This window comes from Gossypium arboreum, chromosome 11, assembly GCF_025698485.1.
Source record: "Gossypium arboreum isolate Shixiya-1 chromosome 11, ASM2569848v2, whole genome shotgun sequence".
NCBI lineage: Eukaryota > Viridiplantae > Streptophyta > Magnoliopsida > Malvales > Malvaceae > Gossypium > Gossypium arboreum.
This window is the reverse complement of record NC_069080.1, coordinates 30,677,034-30,701,981: the sequence shown is the minus strand read 5'-3', so window position 1 is coordinate 30,701,981 and position 24,948 is coordinate 30,677,034. Positions and strand designations below refer to the sequence as shown.

General features: G+C 33.5%; 2 protein-coding genes across 3 annotated transcripts; one reads left to right on the top strand and one right to left on the bottom strand.

The window, feature by feature from the left end:
* Positions 1-8,202: 8,202 nt before the first annotated feature.
* On the top strand, positions 8,203-10,129 carry LOC108459574 (LOB domain-containing protein 36-like). 2 transcript variants are annotated; one of them, XM_053022068.1, is made up of 3 exons: positions 8,203-8,293; positions 8,485-8,675; positions 8,942-10,129. In XM_053022068.1, the coding sequence occupies exon 3, from the start codon at positions 8,966-8,968 to the stop codon at positions 9,887-9,889; it is 924 nt and encodes a 307-aa protein (XP_052878028.1). In that variant the 5' UTR covers positions 8,203-8,293; positions 8,485-8,675; positions 8,942-8,965; the 3' UTR covers positions 9,890-10,129. The 2 variants fall into 2 exon arrangements, with proteins under 2 accessions (XP_052878028.1, XP_017614453.1); XM_017758964.2 differs by having other exon boundaries at positions 8,241-8,675.
* A 1,386-nt stretch (positions 10,130-11,515) lies between these two features.
* On the bottom strand, positions 11,516-16,146 carry LOC108457896 (uncharacterized). The gene is made up of 10 exons (XM_017757097.2): positions 16,032-16,146; positions 15,839-15,924; positions 15,632-15,733; positions 15,380-15,425; positions 15,161-15,236; positions 14,188-14,551; positions 13,668-13,917; positions 13,099-13,341; positions 12,856-12,975; positions 11,516-12,459 (listed from the first exon to the last, which is right to left on the bottom strand). Exons 2-10 carry the CDS (start codon positions 15,908-15,910, stop codon positions 12,011-12,013), a joined length of 1,722 nt encoding a protein of 573 aa, XP_017612586.1. The 5' UTR covers positions 15,911-15,924; positions 16,032-16,146; the 3' UTR covers positions 11,516-12,010.
* Between the last annotated feature and the right edge of the window lie 8,802 nt (positions 16,147-24,948).

Genomic DNA, 24,948 nt, shown 5'->3' with positions numbered 1-24,948 from the left:
AAATTCCTCTTGAAAGAATTCCCAAGTAACCCTCTTTGGCGGTACTACAGATATCAGCATTCTCCACCGGTGATACGTTTCATCTCTCAACAGGGATATGGCACATTTCAAGCACTCCTCAGGTGTACATGACAATTCTTCAAATACCCGTATCGAGTTCTCTAACCAGAACTCTGCTTTTTTAGGGTCATCATTGGCATTTGCCCTAAATTCCTCAGCACCTTGTTTCCGAATTCTATCAACAGGTGTTCTAGCAAATCTCATGAAATCCATATGTTGAGGCATCGCAGGTGGGGGTTAAGGATTTGGGAGAGGTGGGGGAGGTTGAGCATTCGGGATCATTCGAACGAACTCCGTGTACCATGCGTTCATCATGTGGAGAAAGGCCTCTCTGTCTCCTTATCCTCTACTAACAGTTTCGGGCTTACTTTCAGATGGCACCGCTTCTTCCGCTGGAGCAGGCGCATTACTTTCTACGTCATCTGCCACTACTCTGTCGGGATCCATTTACTATATGAAAACACATTTTAATATTGTCAGGAGTTGCCACATTATCATTACTTATATATATATATATATATATATATATATATATATATACGTATGGCATGTATAGCTAGACTCAAATACGCTAGGCTAGACCGAGAATTGACTAAACCATAGCTCTGATACCACTAAATGTAACACCCCTTACCCGTACATAGACAGGGCATTTTCAAAACACATGGGTCATCAAATTTCATTGCAAATTAAAACCAATCAAACAAAACCATATTGTCCTTATTATGGACCTACGAGGTCCAAAACATATATTAAAAACAACCCGGAACCAATCCAAGAACTTAAGAGAATTCTAAGAAAAATTTCTAGGGTTGAGCCTCACACACCCGTTTGGAGGCAATGCACAAGCCCGTGTGCTTTGGGACACACCCGTGTCCCTTACCCGTGTGGGATTTCTAAAAATTATTTTTTATTTCGAACCTACAGGGGTTTTCACACGACCGAGCACAATCCCGTGTCCTTGGCCTGTGTTCCTCACACAGCCTAGACACGCCCGTGTACAAAAACCCAGACATTTTGTTATGACGTCATCACTTATTTAGGGGCACACGGCCATGGAACACACCAGTGTGTTAGACGTGTCTTTCACACAGTTGAGACACACGGTCGCGTCTCTTCCCGTGTGTTTACTACCATGCAAACTGGCTTAGAAATTTTAGTTGCTGGGGACATACGGCTGAGCATCATGCCCAAGGGACTGGCCGTGTGTAAGACACATGCCCGTGTGTCTACCCGTGTAGACCTTTTTAGAGGCTATTTTCCAAGCCATTGGTCACCCTCAATCACTCATACATTCAAACACACTTTACAACATGCAACATGACATATTTATACACTCAAACATTCCACACCATGGCACTCTCACATCTTCATAATGTTATCCTACTGCACCCTCATTTGTTACACCATTTAGAGGCATTCCACACCCATTTCATGCATTATTAAACTTGTTACTATAACCTCAAATTATGTATTCATGCACATAGTCATTTTAAGTCATTAGGTCATCCTTTAACCTTTAGCACTTAATCCACTCTTTACCACACATTCATCAATTAACAACATACCACACTATTATCATGCATTCACCAAGCAATAACATATCCTACCATCAAGACACTAACACATGCATGCATGGGTAAATAGATTACAACCCAAATGATCAAATATGAGCCATATCACATGGCCATTACAAAAGAATCATCATCATCATAGGCCTTCACAAATTTTTCAAATAACATGACACATATCACAACATGACCCAGTTCCTATACATTCCATACTCAAAATAATAATTTCACTATACCCAATAGTCTTTTGATAGTGTGATTGAATACTCCGACAGCTTCCGATCCCCGAGCTAGCTTGGCGGAACTACAAAGGATGCAAAAAGAGGGGAGTAAGCATTAAAACTTAGTAAGTCCATATACAAATAATATGTAAAATTAATAAACAATCAACATGTAAAAACATGGTAACATATACATAAAGATTTTTCTCCATTCAAACCTTGTAAAAACATGGTAACATATACATAAAGATTTTTCTCCATTCAAACCTTTTTTCTTACTCATCATATGCTCATACCTACTTGCTCATCTTAAATCGATATTTATCAAAGCATTACTCATAGGTTTAGCGTACGTACCTATACTTATCGTAGAGTATCGATAACCATACTTCTTTCTTATGCCCTCCTTGGGACTTTCATTACAATCGTTACCTTACCCGTTAAACACTCAGAATACTATTGGATACGCAAAAACCTTGCACATAAGTGCTACATATACAAACATAGCCAAAGCTACCACATAACATGTAACACATCCATAATGAACTCAGACCTCTCAACGAGCTCGGATGTTACATAAATCGCATCCATCATGAACTCAGACCTCTCAACGAGTTCGGATGCTCGCAACCATAATGAACTCGAACCTCTCAATGAGCTCGAATGCTACATACCTGACGAACCCGGACCACTCAACGAGTTCGGACTTCTTAGTTCCTAGTGACATGTCACTTGTATCCTAAACTGTTCCTAAGGTTCAAATGGGATTTTCCGCACTTGCATATAGTATCTCCATCGTACTTGCTCATAACGTCGTGGTTAACGACCACGATAACATTAATGTTTTCATAACAATCAATAGGCATATAACTCATAATTAAAATAAAACATTTATTACATCATATTAAAGCATTAAAACATACTACAATACCACATTATTTGCACATGTACTTACCTCGGTACAAAACGATGATAATTGAGCTTAGTCATCGTATACTTTATTCTTTCCTCGATCAAGTCCCAATTCACGTTTTTCTTCATCTATAATGTCAAATTTAACTTATTTATTGTTCAAATTATTCAAACGGATCCATAAATCATACTCTTGAAAATTTACATTTTGACCCCTAAACTTTCACATATTTACAATTTAGTCCCTAGGCTCGTAAAATGAAATGCATGCATATTCTTGATTACCCAAGCTTGGCCGAACCTTTTCTATGCTCATATCAGTCCATATTTTCTTTTATTTCACATGATTACTACTCACTTTTACACTTTTACAAACCAATCCCTTGTTTAGGTGTTTTCACTAAAAATCACCTAATAAAAGATGTTCACCATGCATAAAACATTCATATTTCTCCATAAATCATCAAAATACAAGCATTTCATGCATGGGTCAATTTCCATACATGAACCCTAGCTCAAAATATAGCTAGAAGTGGGTAGATCATGTTACCAGGACTTCAAAAATGCAAAGAACAAGGGAACACTTATTATTGAGCTTGGAAATGTTGAACAAAACCCTAGCTATGGTGTCTTTTGATTTTCGGCAGCCAAGGAGGAAGATGGACACAGTTTGGTTTGATTTATCCCTTTTTATTCTTTTAATTACCTAATGACCAAAATGCCCTTAGGGTTTCTCTTTTCAATTTTTTTCTATGCATGTCCATTTTTGCCTAAAATTTTATAAATTTGTAAAATTGCTAATTAGGACCTTCTAATTCATAATCTAATGCAATTTCATGCTTAAAGCTTCTAGAATGCAAGCTTTGTGCTTTATTCAATTTGGTCCCTAAAATGTAATTAGACATTTTATGCATAGAATTTCTTCATGAAACTTTCATAAAAGCATGCATTCATAACATAAATCTCATAATAATCATAAAATAATTATTTCTATCTCAGATTTATGGTCTCAAAACCACTGTTCCGGCTAGGCCCTAATTCGAGATGTTACAGATTGTTGCATATGAATATGAAATGTGAATTGTGAGTGAGATCGTCTCCACAAAGATTGGATAGGTTTAAATTGTTTAAGTTATTATAGTAAAGCGAGATTAATGTTAAGGCAAAAGCAGTAATAAAAATGTAGTGGTAATTAGGAGAATAATAATGTATAAAATGTACAGAACAATCAAGTAAACAATTAGAGCTGTGAAAATAAAGATGCTATGGCAAAGGTTAAAATATCTACGATGTTGATTCGAAAAGATAGGATTACTAAGATGCTACCCTTATTACCCAATAATGTCTCGGCAATATCAATCTTATTCTACTGCTCGGAATAATCCTACAGTAGTTTGCTTCTTTTGAGAGCTAAACCTCGAGGTGCCACACCTAGGGCACTATATGTCTATAGCCTTTAAGTCTGGTTCCTACCTCTATTCTTCTTCTTCCATATGAAATGCTATGTACAGAATTTGCTACAAGTATTTGATCAAACACTCGCTCATATCATTCAATTTCGATCTAACTAACCTAACCTTATCGGTATTAGATTAATTTCATAAACAAGCTGCACATTCATCTATGTCTAGAGATTATACGCATGTAATTCATAAATACCATTGAATGAAACAGTAAATTAAAACTAATCTAAGCTTTAGCCATTAAAGGAAATAAAGGTTTCATCAAGTAATTCCAACCCTATGAGATTAACTCATAGGCTGGAAAATAACATCCAAATTCAGAATAAAATTCAACATCATTCTTTCTCGATTCAATTCACAAAGCAATAAATAAAGAAGTAAAATAAGAACTTTAGTAAAATAGCTATCGCTATCCAGCTTACAGCTCCGGCGTTGCAATACCTAATAATTGCCAAGAGGGATTGCCTGCTTCTTTTCCCTTTTGATTCTGCCTTGTTCTTAACCATTATCCTCTATTCTCGTCCAATGATCTTCTTTTTTTCCAATTGTCTCTCTAATTGTACACTAAAAAGATCCCCTTTTCTCAGTTTTTATTTTGGGGTTTTATATCTCCTACTTTAGGGCAGACCCATTATCCCATGATCCCATAATCTTTTTCCTCTTTTTTAGGTTGATTTTTCCAGTACACGTACAGTAGGGCTGATAACAGTTAAGTGTTGACTAGGTCTCTTCCTGGCATTACCACGACATTCGTGTTGGCAAACTGTCCAACCTTTTACCATGACAAGTCTTCACTTATTTACTTCTTTTCCTTATTTTGCACCTGCCACTTAACAAACAAATCATTCTCGCAAACAATTAGAAGTAACATGTAATAACATTTAAGCACAATCCAAACCTTTTAATGCAATTTCCTAAAAATACTAATGGAAAATCCTAAAATTGCAACTAAACTTACCTAAATACCGGCAATTAACCAAGTCTAAAGGCATGAAATGTAACTATTTTCAAGAGTTATCAGTGACAGATTCGGTTTGTACTTTTATGATTCGAGTTCAATATATATAAACTTTTATACATACATGTTTGTACAAAGCTAACTATCGAGGTAAGCCTATACTTATCATATGAATTTATTAGTATTTTATTATAATATGTCGAGAATTGGACTAAACTGAATATAGTATAAATAAGCATGATATAAACTGATAAATGATATATTATGTGAATTGATGATGAAAATGTATGAGATTATGATATGTGAATTGGTTTATAACATGTAATTAGAATATTGGTACCATATTAACTGATCGGGTAGAGTCGGATATAGTTAGCAGTCATAAGATTAGATTGTGTACAAGTTTATACTTCGGTTTATCAAATGATGCACTATGTATGCTAGTATATTTACTTTGGTTTATCCAATGATGCACTATGTGTGCTAGTATATTTACTTTGGCTTATCCAATAATGCATTGAGGTGTCAAATTGGTGTGTTCGTTGGAAGATCCGTATATTTGTCTTGAGCCTGAGTTTGGTTAATAGATTTTATAATATATGAACTTGATAAATGAAATTGAACTGAAATGATGATATGAAATGGTACCGAATGTACATATATGTGAAACGCGACTAAAGATAGCATGTGAAAGATCATACGAACTAATTATTATGAGCCATAAGGGCCGATATGAAAATGGAACGAATCAATAGATTCGAGAATGAAATGTGTAATTGGCATATTATAGAATAAAAGCAAATATACCTTATTATTAGATAGCATGATATGATATGTTTATATGCAAATGAAAAATGAATTGGTATATAAAGTTGTTATATGAACTAGAGTTTGAATGTGTATGCATAAGTGATATGTTAATTGAATTTTTTGGCATAGATCATAGTATATGAATCATAATACACTAGTTGATGATGTTGGTAGTTAATGGTATAATGAACTAATGTTATGACATGTTAATTAGATTTCATTATTAACTTGAAACATGAAAGTATCGCTCAGCGTACGATTTGTTTATTCCATGTGTAGGTATTAGGAGATCTCGAGGACTCGAGGGGTGATTTAGCATTCGATCTACAACTCTCGACTCGGTAATGTTTGTATAGTTCCATTACGTTTTGATTAGGAGTGAGTATTTGATCGAGTCGAGTCGAATCGAGTAAAAAAATTTCAAGACAAATCGAGTCGAGTTAACGAATCTATTATTTATACTTAATATTGCATTTAGATGGACCGATTATTTAACTAGTAGACGAAGTACAAGATTATTTAACTACATAAACAATATAATGATTTTGCCTTTTAACTTAATGGATAAACATTTATCAAAACGACGTAGTTTTACCTTTTAACTTAATTATTTTGAATTTTAAGTTTTAAAAAAGTGAACATTTATCAAAATGACGTAGTTTTTTCTTTTCTTATTCGGATTTTCGGATAACTCGAATTGTGTAATTCATATTCGAGTTAAACTGAAAAACTTAATTTTTTATTCAAGTTGATCTGAATAACTTGATTAACTCAAATAATTCAAACTATTTAATTCAAAATTTGAATTTTTTATCGAGTTTTTCGAATCGAATCAGATTTTGCTCACCCCTAGTTTTGATATATGACATGTACCTAGGGTTTGGAGTCAGTTTTATAATGTAAATGATCATTTTGAAATCTTGAATTGGTAAATGTTAAATTAACCAAATGAATTGTTTGAGTAATTATATAGATGGTCTAATGTTCAAAATGGTTATGTCATACAAATGGACATATATGTGTTGAAATGTAACATATTGGCCTTTTAAGGACTTTGAATGATATTGTTGATTGAATATAAGTATGCGTATAAATGAAGCATGCATATAAATGAAGCATTTGGCACTATATGAACTTGGATAAGTTAACAAGTTTTACAAGCATGTTGTTGTGAACTTATGTTATTAGGTATTATAGAAATAGTGAGTGACGTCACAATAAGAAATTAGTGACATCGCGACCATGGACTTACAAAGTCGCGATGTCAATCCAATAGTTTTAATATTTTACAATTTAGTCTTCAATTGACCTTGAGTTATCAAAAGAGCTTTCATAAACTAGTTTAAACCCCATAAATGTTTATGTAACATGTCGTGATTACATATGGATCATGATAACATGTATAAATTGTTGAATTGTGTGGTATTGAGATCGTAGTTGCTCCAACAACGAATATGGCATCATTTAACTCAGACCTGACGACCGGGTCGGTATGGGGTGCTATAAAACCCCAAATTAAGTTGATATCACAGGTTAATCGAGTACCAACTGGGTTAAGAAATGACTAATATACCCTTTTATTAAATTACTATTGTTATTATTTTAATGGTTTTTTTTATCTTTCATACTTTTTTATAGTTTTAAAATAAAAGAACTAAAATTAGCATGTCTGGAGATTGAACCCATATTTAATGGATTTATAAACAAATTCTTTATCACTACACCAATAACAATTCTTAAGTAAATTATAAAAATTAACTATAAATATAAAATATTTTTTCTCACCAAAGTTGTGTGTAGGAACATCATGATAAACAATTGTAGTGAATTTAATATTGTTAATATGATGTATTTATGTATTTAAAATTCGTTTTACTCACAATTTAATCTATTTTTATTTTAATATCATATTGATTTCATGTGTTATTATGATCAATTCGTTATAAACTATACGTTTCATTAATTATTGTATATTATTCATTAAATATGTATTCTAAATTTGTGATTTTCAATAGGAATTCTAATTATATTTATATTTGTAAAATGTAAAAGAAAATTTACCTATAACTACTGCAGTTGAGATTGATCTATAAAATTAAATCATAACTAATTATTTTCCTCATCTGCTAATTAATTGTAATTTTCTCATAATAATGTTTCCATTTTAATTATCTATACAACTAAAACTACATGCAAGAAAAGGGTAATTTGGGAAATAAAGGCAGAGAAAGCAGGGACAAAGAGGTAACTCAGAGACGCATTTAATTTTTGCTCAGAGGAAGAAGCAACCTTTTTGAGGTGATACTGGTGATAATAAATTTATTCTCATTTACTTATTTATATTTATCAAAATTTTGGAACATACAAAAAATTAGAATCCTAAGATTTTGATTTTGAAAATGATTCTCTGTTTGCTCTAGTCTTTAGGATTAGGTTAAAGTTCTGTTTGACCATCTATTTTTGTTCTCTTTGATTTTCCAATGACACAGTGAGAGAAGAGAACCCGTTTGATCATTTTGGAGAAATGAAGATTTGCCCAGAAACCACCACATGATTTGCTTCTCGTTTTAAGGTTTTGATCTCCATGTTTTCGAAGATGAAGGATCGATCTTGCAAATATGCGATTTGTTCTTAGAAAACTGCCTGCCTACTTTTGTTGGTTTCTCTTGTTTACCAAAGGGTAAGCTTTTCCAATCATCCAAAAATAGGATTTTTTTTTTGGGGGGGGGGGTTTAATGTTCTTGATAGTATATAAAATTTATATATTATTTTACCTTGATTATGGAAATGAAGAAGCTTCCTTGACTCCAACTCTCATTTCAATACACTTTTAATACTTGTGTATTAAATCTCGTGTAGATGGCTTTTTTTATATTTGTGGGTGTTTTTTAAGATCTTGCGGAACGCCATGAATATTGATGATCTGAGTTCATTTGATGGTTTCAGTTGAAGAATAAGACAACAAAAAAGATGTCATCGTCAAACTCACCTTGCGCAGCGTGCAAGTTTCTTCGTAGAAAATGCACCCAAGAATGCGTCTTTGCGCCTTACTTCCCACCTGACAATCCCCAGAAATTCGCCAACGTCCACAAAGTGTTCGGTGCCAGCAATGTCGCCAAGCTTTTGAACGAACTCAACGCATCTCAACGCGAGGATGCTGTCAACTCCTTAGCCTACGAGGCCGAGGCTCGTCTCCGTGACCCCGTCTACGGCTGCGTCGGCCTCATCTCCATCTTGCAACACAAGCTCAAACAAATGCAACACGATCTTAACAACGCCAAGAAAGAACTCGCCACTTACATTGGCCCTCAAGCAATGCTCCCTATCTTACAACCGCATGTTTTTTTGCAACAACATGTTGGGAACGCTTCTTCAGCCGTGATGCAACACAATATGATGCCCATGATGGGGATTCCTACGGCCGCCGCTGCTTCGGGTTCCCATGGGGGACAGTTGGTGATTAGGGAGCCACCACAACAACAGGCTCAGATTTTCGAGGCTCAACAACAACTGGTGGCGGCGGTGGCGGCAAGGGAACAACAAGAAATGTTCAGGGGATATGAACATCAGCATCAGCATCAAAAGGGTGAGCAACAGCATGAGATTGTGAGGTTTAATAGAGGAGGGTTTGATGGGGGTGGTTCAGTTACTGCAACTGGTTTCAATCAGATAACACCCGGATCTTCCATGTCATCCTCTTTGGCTTTAGGGAGTTTTGATAACCCTTATCAGATTCAAACACAACCACAGCAACAACATGGAAGCCATTCACTTCAACCACACCTTCTGCTTCAAACACAAGAAGGTCAACCCCAAGAACATCCACAATCACAGCAAAATCAACCGCAAATGACGGGAAGCGAGGAGGGTAGGAGTATTGGTCCTTCTTGTTGAATAACAACCCCCCCCCCAAAAAAAAAAAAAACTCTTTTTGGTTTTTTGTTCTTTGTTTTACTTTTGCAGCTTGAGTGCCTGCCTTTCCGCGTTTTGATGAAACCAAAATTTGATTCAAGGTAAAGTATTTCCAATATAAATATTAATAGTTTTTTCATGTTTAATTTTTTTTTTTTTTACTGAAAACAAGATAAGCTTTGCATTAATGAAGGAAAGGGTGTTGGATAGTTTTTTGTGCAATGCATGTCGTAAATGGGGGAAATTGAGCTTGAATTACTCTTCTCGACTGTATAAAAAGAAATATATATGTCTGTTTATTCACAGTTGAGAGATAGGTATAATTTGATCAAAGTAGCAGAAGCCTCATATGATGGAATATTGAAAGAAAATTCTCATTTTTCTAAAATTTTATTTACTTCTCTACAAATATTGGATGAAATAATGAGGAAAATTCTGCTACCATGAAAACAGTCAAATGAGTGAACAGTTAGTTGTTAGCTTTTTGGCTTTGATTAAACTTTTAAAAAAGTAACACTAGATTTTTGTAATAATCATGCATGCATGAATGAATGAATTAGAGAAATTAAAGGAGGTAGATAGAGAGTTGGTTTTCTGGGAATTTGGTGCTGTTGGTAGATCAATACATTGACCTCTTTTCCTACTCCATTTTCATAAATATATATATATATGCACATAAAAATTAGAATGCAGTGGTACTTATTAGTAATGTTGCTAAAAGAGTTGTGTTTAGGTTCCATTATAGAACCGGTGGGTATGAGTTGAGTGGGGTTGAAATTTCCAACCCTAATAGGGCACCCATTGGGGTACATCTTGTTGTCTTATAATAAATTATCACAAATACAGTAGGAAATGTTTTGATGTAGTTTCTCTATGGCGGGCATGGAGCTTGTATTTTTTGTCTTTATTTGAAAGGAAAGGCCGCATTAGCAATAACAAAATGATGGAGTTCCCTGAGGGGAATTTGCACTAAACCAGGTCCTAGCCTATCTAGTTGATCTTATTGGTAACCTTATTAGCCGGCCTACTAATAACCTTGAAAGAACTTAAGAATTAAAAGTTCGAATACAAAATACGGGCAATTGACCATTGTTGCGTTTTCTTCCCACCGCACTCATATTCAGGGGTGGTTATTTTCTCAGCTTTAAGTTATATTAAACAACTTTTTTTTATGATTATTTACAAAATAAAAAAAAACTATAAACATTTAATAATTCATAATCAAATAAAACAAGTAATGCATGAGTAATATCTTAAATTGGTATTGGTATTTTATTTTAGAATGTGTAGTTATATATATTTTATAAAAACGAGAATATTTAAATTAACAGAGATGGAAAGGTATAAAATAGGAGAGAGTACCAGTGCCATAAAATTGACAGGTACAAGTGCGTATAGGTTAGCTTGGGTGTCTATGTTTGTTAGTTTAAGGAAAGTCGATATGCCAATGCCATCTGACGTCAACACAGACAGAAAGGTTCAAAACTGAAATAATAAAGACAAGAGGATCCTGCCTGCCCTTATAGACTTATAGCATGCTAAACCAAGCAGATATGGCCTGAGATGTGAAAGGTCATGTAAGTAGCCTCTTCATTTCGGACTTTACAATTGGGACAAAATGAAAGAATATTTCTTTTTATTAATTTCGGTTACCATTGAAAACAAAAATAAAATAAAATGACAATAAATGACGCTGATTTGAATATTTCTAAAAGTTTATATTAGAGGAAACATTTCTGAAGGTTACGGATATATTAATCCAGGGGGGAAAAATCAACTGCTGACATCTAGCAGCGAAAAGTATATGCTTCTCCGCCACTCAATTAGTAATCGGTGCATAAAATTACGTAGGCAGCAACCAATTGAAAATTTATGAACCAATACCATTTTTTTCTCTTAATTTTACTGGAAAGTTACAAGCAAATGATCTCCTTCATTACCACCCATACAAGTACCCCTTTTTCCATCACGGGCCCAGCAAAACTCTCTTTCCAGATTAATCACTTTGTGAGGAATAATTTTAACCCAAACACTATGCAGGTGAACTGATCAGAGACAACATAAAACAGGAAAATGTACGTTATCTTCTCATCCACGACGATCTTAGTCAGAATCAGATGATATATCGGAATGAGGGTCAACTGTCCTAACCATTTTAGACAATGTCTCACCCATATCTTCCAGTTCATCCTTTCCAAACCCCCAACTTCTAAGCAACTCTGTCCCGGGACATCCTCGCTCAATACCAAATTTATGAAGATTAGCCAATCTGTTCTCCAAAAATGGCATGATAGCACGGCTGGATCGCATTCTAGCAGCCATGGGGATAGAATGAACATCAAGTGACCCTCTTGATGAAGAACCTAAGATTGGGCTTCCCAGCAGCTCACCATGCTGGCCGACAAGATTACCAAAGATTGAAGGGAATGGCAAAGGAATTGGGAGAGGGCAACGAGCCGCTGATAGATGGCAGAACATTGGCCTTGTGGTTGCACATTCATATGCACCATGGATTGCATTCTTAACTTCAGAAACTGATAAGCGATGACCTCCTGCAATAATACAAATAATCTCAGTTATCAGAGTTGATAATGCCACATCAGAGGGAAATTTTCAGATAAAAATCAATATTTCATACACAGACATAACCCTCACCGCCAATGGTGCTTTTAATTTATTATCTATACCAAGAAATGATTTGTCACTAAAATACCTATCCTGCTAAGGTAATAAAAATATTTGCACCTTCTGGCTTCTGCAAGGTTTCCTTACCGTCAAATGTATAATAAGCTTAATTCAAGTGGAAAAGCATTTAATGAGCAAGAGTTTTCAAAAAGTTCGTGGTAATGTGCCTAATGCTTCTGAGCATATTAAGGAGACTTTAATAAGAGAATTATTTATAATTAAAATATCTTAATCTGAAAATATGCACAAATCCTAAATGGTACCTGACTCAATTGCTCCATGCACGATCATTGATTCCACAGCCTGCAGATCATCCACATCCTCTGCAACCTCGGGAGTCAATGGCTGCAAATTCCTAAGCAAGGATTGCTTGTCTTGTTTCCCTGGATTTCAGAATTTGGAACAATCAACTCAGTTTTCTTAAGCAATACCTAATTGATTTTACTAAAAAGGAGCAAGTGAAAAGCAATTCATATCATAGGTTGAGAGAGGCATTCACAACATGCCTGACAAACAGGGGCTTGGCATTGCAACATCCAGAATGGCCACCATATTCTGCCTAGATTGTCCAGCTAGCATTTGTACAAAGCCACTAACATCCACAGCACCAAACACATCAGATAAATCTGCGGTAGGACCAAGTGGCTCCATGCGGAATGGGAGACTTGTAGAGTGTAGCGCCGCAGCATACACAGCACTGCAGTGGTAAGGATTCTCATCTTTAATGTTGAGGAAAGTTGAAGTTTTACCTTCAAAATTAGGTGAGCAGAATCTTTAGTCCATATTGGTTAAGATCAGGGCCAGGATAATTTTATTGAAGTGTGTCATGCTATCAGCATAACCAAATTAACAAGTGACATTCGTGTTTTGACAGAATATGATTCAGCTGACAGCTGAACATTATAAGATATGCTATATGATCAGAAAGAAAACAATATGCACATATGTACTCAGAAAATCCTTGATATTTTATGAGGATCAAGGTTCTAAAGGACATTCAATTTGAGACCATGTACGACCATACGAAGCAAATACAAAAATGATAGAAGACAGCCAAAATCATAATTTGACTTACTCCTACTCAATGAGGGCAAACCAACAGGCACAATCATTTTACAGAAAGAAGATAATCTTGAGAAAGATACTGCATCATGAAGATCTCTTACAACTGTCTGCTTCCTGCTACTCAGGCTCATATGAGAACTAGGACCCCTAACAGCATATAACAACACTGGAGTGTTCGTATATTCATCAGAAACACTTTCCAGAAAATCAGCAGCTAAAGGGGAGAAACCTCCTGAGTCATCAACAATGAATTGAAAGCCCTGTAGACATCACCAATGATTGACAAAAAAATTAAACCAGCAACATTAAATCTGAATATAAATGATGTTTAAGAGGTGCACAAGGTTAAAATGAAAGGGAAATGATGAGGGCTTTCCAAACCATATTATCCTACGCATCGTTATGTTAAAACCTCTAGAAAAGTTCATTAACAAGACCTCGTCATCCATATTCAGTTGACAACAAAACGTCTTAAATGTTGTCCTGCAAAAGATTTCTGGAAAGAATCATACCATAGGTCAAAGTTTTACCTGGATATGATCACACTCTTCTACGAAGAAACGAAGCTTATCACATATTTCTTCTCCTCGTAAATTCTCCATGAAGACATCCCGCCCAATTCCATAATTGTCAAATTGTTTAACATCCATCCACAATCCATTTACTTCATACAAACTCTGAGGATGATAATGAACTTTTGAGAAGTCTGTCCAAAATTGGACTCCTTCATCTAAACAGCGGACTATATCTGTATCCTGAATTTCGTGTTGAGAATCCTTAGCCTCACCATTGTTACCATTTGTCAAAGCAACATCCTGCTCTTCCTGATACAGACTTTGCAAGAATAAATTCTTATTTTGTGGTTCAGATGCATGAGTAGAAACATGTCCTGCCCTGCATATTCTTTCAAAGAGGATCAAGTTAGTGCACTTAGAAATCTTATGCACTCAAAGCTCATACAAGGGCAAAGCACATAGTCCTGAAATTCAGAAGACATACAACTGTGAACTTTATGTAATTCATTACAAGCTTGTGATATAAAGTGCTACAATAAAACAGGAGCCGCTTCGGACTCATTACAACATATTTGTAAGAGTTCTACGACTTAAAGTCTTAATCATAAGCATTTCTCATAAGTAGTGAGTAATAGAAATCAGATGCAGTTCTTTTTATGATTAAAAGAGAACACTACTTATATTAGTAAAAATGAGGTCGAAACAACATTATGTTTGTTACATTGCAAGGAAAGCATTCTTCATAGAGAAAAACAGTAAATATTTTACTTAGAACAAGAATCGTCGATAAAAAACCAGCTTGTGCCAGATATTGAACTCTGACACTCAACCATCTACATGTCACTGAAAAAGGCAAAAGCAACATACTTATTACAGTTACTTTTGTATGCCATTTTTTTTAAGGGGTAATGCACAAAGGCCAACAGAAAACAAAATAAAAATGTACACCAAAAACACCGATGCAATTAGTTGAGAAGGAAGCTCTCACCAAGTAACAACTTCAGATGGTTCGTTAGAACCCTCGCTATACAACGTCCCCTTTGAACTCACTGATCCAAGGGATCCTACGATGTATTATAAAGCTCCCATCAGTAGAATATAAATTAAGGATATACAAATCGACATCACTGTTCATGCAATCTAGTTGAAAGAAAAGGAACCAGATATAGGATAGAAAAATCAACTTTGCTAGTTAAAAACTGAGCACCTTGGAAGTCGATAGAGAGAAGACGAGGAGTATAACTAGTAGTTCCCTGCATATATACAGCATCATAAATAACTATAACTCTAGAAATAGCAACAACCAATTAACTACTCCAAAGCATTCTAAAACTAAATTCATATAAGCCTTGCAATAATAAAACAAATTTTAAGACAAATATGGTTGAATCATTTACGGTATGAAAATAGATTTGTCTTAGGCAATAATAATATCAGAAGCAATTGGTCAAAGTTGCACCTGATGCGTTTCACCCGTACGGTAGATAACATCCATGTTTAGACTCTGAATTTTGAAGACTGGATCACCATAAGGATCCGCGGCTAAGCCAAGCATTTCATCCTTCATTTTTGGTTAAGGAAATAAAAAAGGAAAAAGCAATTCAACAAGCTGAAAAAGAAATATAATCAAATTAAAAGAAAGGAAATAAGTAAAGATAAATTGAACCTGGAAGTTCCAGAAGTGAGAACCGATGAAGTTAGCGAAACTTCCAACTTGGACAGTAACAATTTCTCTCATGATTATTTATTTACCTAAAAGAATGAAATTTTTATGTCGAGTGGGTACCTTAATTTGCTAGAAAGTCTTTTCAGAGATAAACAATTCGAATTAGAAAGAGGAGGGAATTTTAGATGCTTACCAGCGATCTAGGGTTTGAAGCAATGGAGAGAAAGAAAGAACGAGCTCGCTCGGAACACGTTTCGCGCCGTTTCAATAGTGCGGGCGTTTTAAGATACTAGCGAATTCTTATTCTAATTACTAAAGCCTTATTTATATACTTTTGGGATAATGACAAAAAATCCTAATTACTTTAACAAAATTTTTATTGTGGTATTTTTATTTTCAAAATATCCAATGTGATACTTGAATTTAATTTCTATCTACCAATCTAGTATCTCTTTCTAACGATGTCAATTACTGACAAGAGTTGCCATTAGACCTATCCATCCGAAGGCCTACTCGAAAAGTAGGGAGTTTGGGTAAAAATATAGGCTCAAAAAATGGGTTTGAGCAAAAAAAATGAGCTCGTTTAAAAAACAGGCAGGGCCTCAAGTAAGGTTGTTTTGGCCTGAGCCCAACCTGGCCCGAATATACAAAAAAAACTATAGCTTTTTTTTACTATTCTTGCTCTTTTTTTTTGCTATTTTTTTTCACTATTTTGCTATCATTTCACTACTATGTTGCTAAATTTTGTTGTTATTGTTTGGATAATGTATAACTTTTGTTTTATTGTTAATTTTGTTACTATTTTAGAGGCATTTGGTTATTAAGTTTCACCTATCTTAATGTTATTTTAAGTGTACATATTATTTTTAATTTATTTTCAATTTGTTAGGAAACATTTATTTTAATGTTTTTAGTATTTTGATGTATTATATTTTTTAAAAATTTATATAAAAATAATATAAAAATTAATATATATGAGTTGAGCCGGGTTTCAACATTTTTATCCGGTTGGACTTGGACAAAATTTTAAGCTTTTTTCAAGCCGGGCCTAGCAAACGGGCCTAAAATTTTAGTTGGTCTGGCTTGGTCCCACCCAATGACACCTCTAGTCGCCATGTGGATTAATTATATACAGCCACATGGTATTTTTTTCCAAAGAAAATCAACTATTAAAGTTAAGGGACTCTAAATCAATTAAACCATTTTCTTAAAAGTAAAAAAAAACACCTAAAAAAGCTGTAAACACCCTTTTTCTTTTACCCTAAAAAAACATTCTCAGCTTTCTCTCATTCAAAAGAAAACCCAGTAACTACAAATTTTATGTAAGTTCAATTGTCTCTAATCTTACTCGATAAATTCATACGATATAGTTATGTATATTTATGTAATGTTTGTGGTTGAACTGTGAAATTATAATATTTGAATGTATTTTAATTTGTTTACAAATTGGTACAGAATGTGGGAAAAAAAGGACTGAATTGTAAAGAGTAGTTTTGATATGTGTAGTGAGCCCAAATGAACATAGGATAGGATACAATTAGCATGCCAATAGGGTTATCCACGCACTATACGAGATTTTGTATGATATATGATATAGATGTATGGGAAATTCATTGATTGTATCAGAATCCAACATTTGTTACGGATTACCGAGTTTATCTCTATGGAGATTCGGTGTGTTTTTGGAGGGATGTGTAGCCTACGGGTTTGGCACTAGGTGCCCAGGTGTGCATATGGGTGATATAGCTTATTTGAGCAATCAAGTGTGTTTTGGGTGATTACTCGTGTATCTGTATTTGTTTATTATAGTTCATGAGGCTAAATGGTTAAAGTTAAAATAAACTAATTTATTTGATATTGTATATTGTGATTAGAATTGGAATTGGAATTGGAATTGGTTATTTGAAATGAGGCTAAATGGTTAAAGTTAAAATAAATTAATTTATTTGATATTGTATATTGTGATTGGAATTGGAATTGGTTATTTGAAATTGGAATGATGTAAATGTTGTTTTTGATAAAAGTTTTTGACGGAATAGTATTAATTTGGATTGAATTATATAAATTAAAAATGTCATATGACTGAAATAATGATATGTGTGTTTCGAATTGATATGTTATATGATGATTGAATAATGTAACTGAAGTATATAAATATTTGATGATACTGATTAAATGATTAAATGAAATTGAATTGAGTTGAATGGCACTATATAAATTGAATTGCTTTGAGACTTGCTTATGATGATCTCACCTTATTGTTGTTAAATGAGGAAACAGGAAAGTCGTATAGTAGATAATTTGTTATATTAATAGTAATTGAGGCGAGTTTACTATTTTAGTCCCTATGAATTTACTAAGTATTCATAATGCTTACATTATTTCATTTTTCTGTATTTGTTGTTGGCATTTTTGCGAAACGTGTCTGTCGGACCACTCCAAAGCTTACACTATCCAGCTTCAAACTCGGTAGACTTTTGGATTGTTCTTGAACTAGTTATGTGATATGTGTCTAGGTTTAAATGTGATTAAGTGTTTATTTTGGATAATGATGAAATGATCTATGTTTATAATGTTTGTTTTGAATCTTAACATGATATGAGTAAAATACTTGAATTATATGTGTATGTTTTTAGTGTGTTCATGAGTTTGAGCAAAGAATGATGTTGGGTTTGAATGCTTTTATATGAGGGTTTTTAATGTGTGCATAATGGTATTGGGGTAAGATGGTTTTGATACTAATAGGTGCTAGTAACATAAGTTTAAGTACATGTTTGAATGGCATGGAATGGTATCAACTTATTTGAGTGACAAGTAATGCCCTTATGACTATGCTATGTGTTGGTTCCATTTGAGGCATATTGGTATAATGCTTGAATGTGTTTAGAATGTGATAAATTGGTATGTTTTCTATTAAGTTTATGTTGGTTTTGAGTTGGTTTAAATGTGCATTGGGTCATCAAATAGGCTATTGATTTAGTTTGGTATGAAGTAAGAATTAATGACATATTTTGCACAACACGGCCTGTCCACACAGCCGTGTGTCTACTAGTTAATAGGAAGAATTAGAAGCACAAGATTCCCAATTGCCACACGGGTTGGCCACACGCCCGTGTGAGTGCTATAGATTTAGGTCATTTAGATTTCACATGGTCACAATTTGTTACACGACCATGTAACTTTTGAAGCAATTTTTGCAATTTGATCCACAAAGCTTTAAAGAGTTACACGGCCGTGTGGCCCCTGTTTTACATGAATGCCTTTATCTTTTGAAATTGTTGCAATTTGATTCTTGTTTATTTCTGGGTAAATTTTTGAGCTTTTATAAGCTTGAATTAAACCCAGCTTTGTTTGTGATGCATGATATGTGTAATAATTACATGTTTATTTGAAATTTTGAATTAAGATTTGTATGTAATTGTTCTGATGACTATCATAACATCCTATAACTCAGGTCTGGCGACCGAATTGGGTGAGGGGTGTTACATGCATGAACCTATTTAATTCCATTTTTAAATTCCCTTTAAGTTTTACATTTGATTCAATTTAGTCTTTGAAACTGAAATAACAATATCTTCCACTTTTGAGCTTCGCTTTGAAAAAAGATCTTAATCACATCCCTTAGGGACCTTGTAACACCCTTAACTCGTATCCATCATCGGAACAGAGTTACGAAGCATTACCGAAATTTACAGAACAAATACAGTTATTTCATATTATTTAATTTTCATGTCAGAAATTATTTATAAAGTCCCTTATATGAGCCCTCAAGACCCAAAACATCTATTAGAAACAAGTCGGGACTAAACCGGGTACTCGTAAAAAATTTTGCAAAATTTTTAAAATTTAATCAAGGTGTAAGGGACACACGCCTGTGTGGTTAGGCCATGTGGGCATTCAAAATAGAGCACACGGCCGTGTCCGAGCCCATGTTCGTATCCGTGTAACTCTCTGACTTGGGTCACACGGCCAAGTCATATGCCCGTGTGCCAGGCTATGTGAAAACTCCTGAGCATTCTATTTTGCAATTTAAAGGATGTAAGGGACACACGGCTGAGATACACACCGTATCTCTACCCGTGTTGACGAAATAGGGCTATTTTCAAGCCATATTTCTCACCCAAATTTACCTTCCACCTACATTAACACTTTAACACATTCACAAGCCAATCCAAGACATTTAAACCAAGCCAAATTCAAGTCTTATGCATTATATAATACCTCAAATAACCAAGTATACAAACTTACTTACCTACCTATTTGATCAAATATTCATATGCATAATCCATTCTCACTTCTACTTCAATCATTTTACGATACACATTAACTAGATAAAGATACTCATAAATACATCAAAATATATCAAAATATATCAATCACTAGCCATTTCAAATGGCTAGTTACAACCAAACATGTATGTGCCAACATTGGCTAATTAACCTATACATGCCATTATAACCAAATTTAATTTACTAAATATACCGAATTGAGCTGACGGATAGTGTGATGATATCTCTGCCAAGCTTCCAACCCAACGAGCTTCCAAATTACTATAGAACAGAGGAAAATAAAACAAAATAATCATTTAATGCTTAAGCCAATTTGGCCATTTTCCTAAACACATATCCTCATCAAGCATGTTAGTCATGTAATTCACATAAAAACCAAGAAACATGAATGAGCTTATCAATATTCAATTTCCACATACATGTATTTATCACTCCAATTGTCCATGAACATGTACATAGCATAACTTTTTATTTCAAGTATTTCTCATAATATTTCATCTTGAATTCATATAATCTCATATCGGAACTTTACCTGTTGAATCATTTAAAATATCAATGGATACAAGGGTGGTACACATAAAGTGTACGAATCTGAAATCCGTCAATTCATATTCGGGGGTGCTCATTAGAGCACATAATCGGGAAGCCCTTTTTCGAGCCATATAACAGGAAGCTTATGTGAGCCATGTAATGGGAAGCTTATTCGGGCTATATAACGGGAAGCTCATAAGAGCCATAATCGGGAAGCTCTTACAAGCCAATAACGGGTAGTTCCGAAGAGCTATTAACGGGAAGCTCCAGATAACCATATCTTGAGAAGTTCAAGCGAGCCATATCGGGAAGCTCCGAAGAGCCATGGATCAGGAAGCTCACAAAGAGCCTTTAATCGAGACGCTCACAAGAGCTGTGGTGTGTCTACAACAAATACAGAATCACAACCAATCGGGATGCTCCGAAGAACTATTAACGAAAAGCTCACAAGAACCATATAACGGGAAGCTCGAGAGGGCCATAATAGGGATGCTCATGATAGCTAATAACGGGACGCTCTTTCGAGCTATGGTGTGTCCGAAACACATGCAGGACCACAACCAATTCGAGAACCCTGGATCCATCGAATTTTATTTATTCAAACTGGATTTAATACTTGTCAAACATTTTCGAATATGTGACTGAATCTCATACATGTCAAAAACACAATCACATACACAACATTCAATTCAAACATATAATTATAAAATTTAGTTACACGAACTTACCTCGACAATGTTCGTGTTCGTAGACTATTATTCTGATACTTTTTGTTTTCCCCAATCCAATTTCAAACTAGGTCTATCGGATTTATACGAGTTAATTTAACTCAATTTAATAAAATTCACATTCAACTCAATCTAATTCACATCTTAGGCAAAATTACCATTTTGCCCCTATACTTTTATTTAATTATGATTTCGTCTCTAGGCTTGGAAAATGAAATTCATGCAATTTAATCCTTATTCCAGACCTAACCAGTTTTTACATGTAACATTTACAACCCAAGTAAGTCATAAAATTCAGAATTTTTCCATAAATTTTACATCTTTACAATTTAGTCCATAAATCACAATTTCATCAAAATTCACTTTACAAAAGTTGTTTATTTATCAACAACCTTTTATTTTCTACCATAAATTTCATAATTCATGCATATTCATCCATGGAAAAACTTTAATACTTTGATAACTTTACAAATTAATCCCGAGATTACTAGATTAAGCTATTACGATATCGGAAATATAAAAGTTACTAAAAACGGGACAATAATCCATACCTAATTTAGCCAAAACAACTTGCTTGAACTCAACACCGAAAAACTAGGGGTTCCATGTCTTTGAATTGGGAAAGATGATATAAAATGATGATATTAGATATTTATTTTATTTATTATCTTTTATTTATTTACTTTCTAATTTAGTCCTTTTCTTTTCTTAAATTTCATGGATGAATCATCATACTTATCTACTAACCCCTCTTAATGGTCTATTTGCCAAATAAGAGCCTCAAATTTTGAATTCCATAGCTGTTTAATACTTATAGCTATTAGAACTCAACTTTTGCATTTTATGCAATTTGGTCATTTATCAAATTAGACATGTAATCGGTAAAATTTTCTTAACGAAATTTTTATATGACATTCCTATCATAATGCAGATCATGCAATTATATTAAAATAATTTTCCTTACGGACTCGGATTTGTGGTCCCAAAACTACTGTTCCGATTTCACTATAGACCGTCTAATATCTATTATTACATAAATTTCACATAAATTTCATAATTTATTCACTTTAATCGTTATGTATAAAAACTAACAATTAATCCTTACAATTTAGTCATTTTTCATATTTAAGCTTAAAATCTATCAATTTAACACAAAAATCTTTAAGAAATCAACAATGACAACTTTCAAAAACTTCAACAGTTTTACAAATTGGTACATGGGCTAGCTAAATCAAGCTCCCATGACTTTAAAAACATAAAAATTACAAGAAAATGACTTAATTACAATACCTAATTAGTTCCTGAAAGTTGAAACAATTGAAGCTTCATATTTCTTTCATGGTAGGTGGTTTGAAGGAAGAAGAAGAAGAGAATTCTCTCTTTCTTTCCACCGAAAATGGCTTTTATACCATAATTAATAATTTGTTTTATTTTAATTAATCTTAATTTTTAACTTGGTAATCACATTTTAATATTCTAATCCACCAACATCCACTAACATATATTAGAAACTAGTTTAATTGCTATTTTGGACCTTTGGCTAATTATAAGTCCCTAAGTCTTTGGCCAATTTAAAACTTATAGCGATAAAGACTATTACAATTTAGTCTCACACCTTAATTAAGCAATTAATAAACAAAATTGAAGGACTAAACTTTGATAAACTTTTATACCAACACTGTAAATATTTATATTTAATATTTATGGACCCGATTTACGGAAATGAGGTTCCAAAATCGTAGGTGCAACTCGAGGCAAAGAAAGGCATATGTCGAAATTGGACTTATCTGTTGTTGAAACCACAAAATCGAAATTTGAAGAACCTAAAAATTTGGGATTTTTGGGAAAGTTTTGAGGTTGCTTTTGAAAAATCAAGTTGCATAAGAAGAAGAGGAGAGTTTGGGCTATTTGTCCGAGGTTTCTGTAATCCGACAACAAACGGTAACAGTAAACAAAAAATTTAATCACGTTCTATAAAAACAAAATAAAAGAGGAAGAGAAAAGATACAAATGAGTTTTTTTTTTTAAATTTAAGTTAAAAGTGTAAAATTAATTAATTAATTTTTTAATATATGTATTTTTTTATGTTTATTTAATATTTTTTCCTTGAAAAAAAGAAAATTAAATGTAGGTCCCTCTTTCATGCTCATTGAACTTTTTCCTCTTATCATATTGACACATGACACTCCCTAAATAGTCTACATGGCAATTTTTGTAAGTACTTAACACTGTTAGAGGAAGGTACTAAATTGGTGGATAGAAATTAAGTTCAAATATCATATTAAACATTTTAAGAGTAAAGATACACATGTTAAAACTTTTTTTGTTATTCATTATCCCTTTATTTTAAATAATGTTAATAATTTTCATTTTCCCTTAAATATGAAACCACGAAGTTTGGCAAACATCCTTCACCTAAAAGAAAGGGCAATGGTTATTGAAGTGTGTATAATGGTAGCTAACAGAGGATACAAGCAGGAACCTACCTGCCTTAAGGAATTGTTCCCACTAGCTGATTATTTTTTCATGTTTACGGTATTGTATGCATTAAGAATTTAGTTAAAATTCAAACATTATAAAATTATATCAACTTTTTTTTGAATAATTCAGTGATTAAATTGTATTTTTTAAATTTATGAATCAAAATAAAAATTTTACTTATAATTTAATGACTAATGATGTAATTTATTCTAAAATTTAAAATAAGATGAAATGGTGTTGGGTAAAAGGGAGGGAAGGTTTTATGTAGAAAGTGAAGGGAAGGGAGTGAGATTTGAAGCCTGGGAATATGAGAGAAAAAGCTAGAGATGACAACGAAATGATATAGGACGATTTTTTTCTCACCCTGGCCTGACTCTTTATAATGGAACCATACGTTGAAATCGATCCAATCTCGACTAAAATATAAATGCTATGCCCCGATTCAATATGACATGATTTTCAAATTATATATATTGTTAGATAAGTAATGATATAATTCAATAAACATCAATTTTTAAAAATTCAAAAAATTATACTTAATCTACTAATAAGTGGTTGGATGTAATAGTAAAGCACATTGCACTTTTTAAGTGGAAGATTTAAGTTCAAACCTTGAATATGATATTATTGAGAGGAGTAGCCACGAACCCTGAACATTGTAAAATGAACATAAAAAATATAAAAAAAATTGCACTAAAGCTTCTTCTCTCATTCTCTACTTTGGCAGCCTCGTCCATTGTTATTTGACTGATATTGTTGGAATAGAATTTTATGGTTTCAATTCGATTTGATTTGTTTGGGTTAAATTTTATTTTATTTTTGAAAATTTAGGTTAAGGTGGGTCGAGCCAAGTGAAATTAGGAAAATTAGTTGGGTTGAGGTGGGTTTGAGGTAAATTCACCTCTTCTCAGTATATTTATAAAAATACTTTTAATATATGTATATATTAAGTTTTTGTTTTCAATAAATAAATATTTTAAAATAAAAATAAAAAGTTAAAAAAATGTAATCTTATTTGCTTCAAAATAAAAATAAAAATAAAACAATTAAAGTAGATTAAGGAAGGGTTGGATTTGATCGG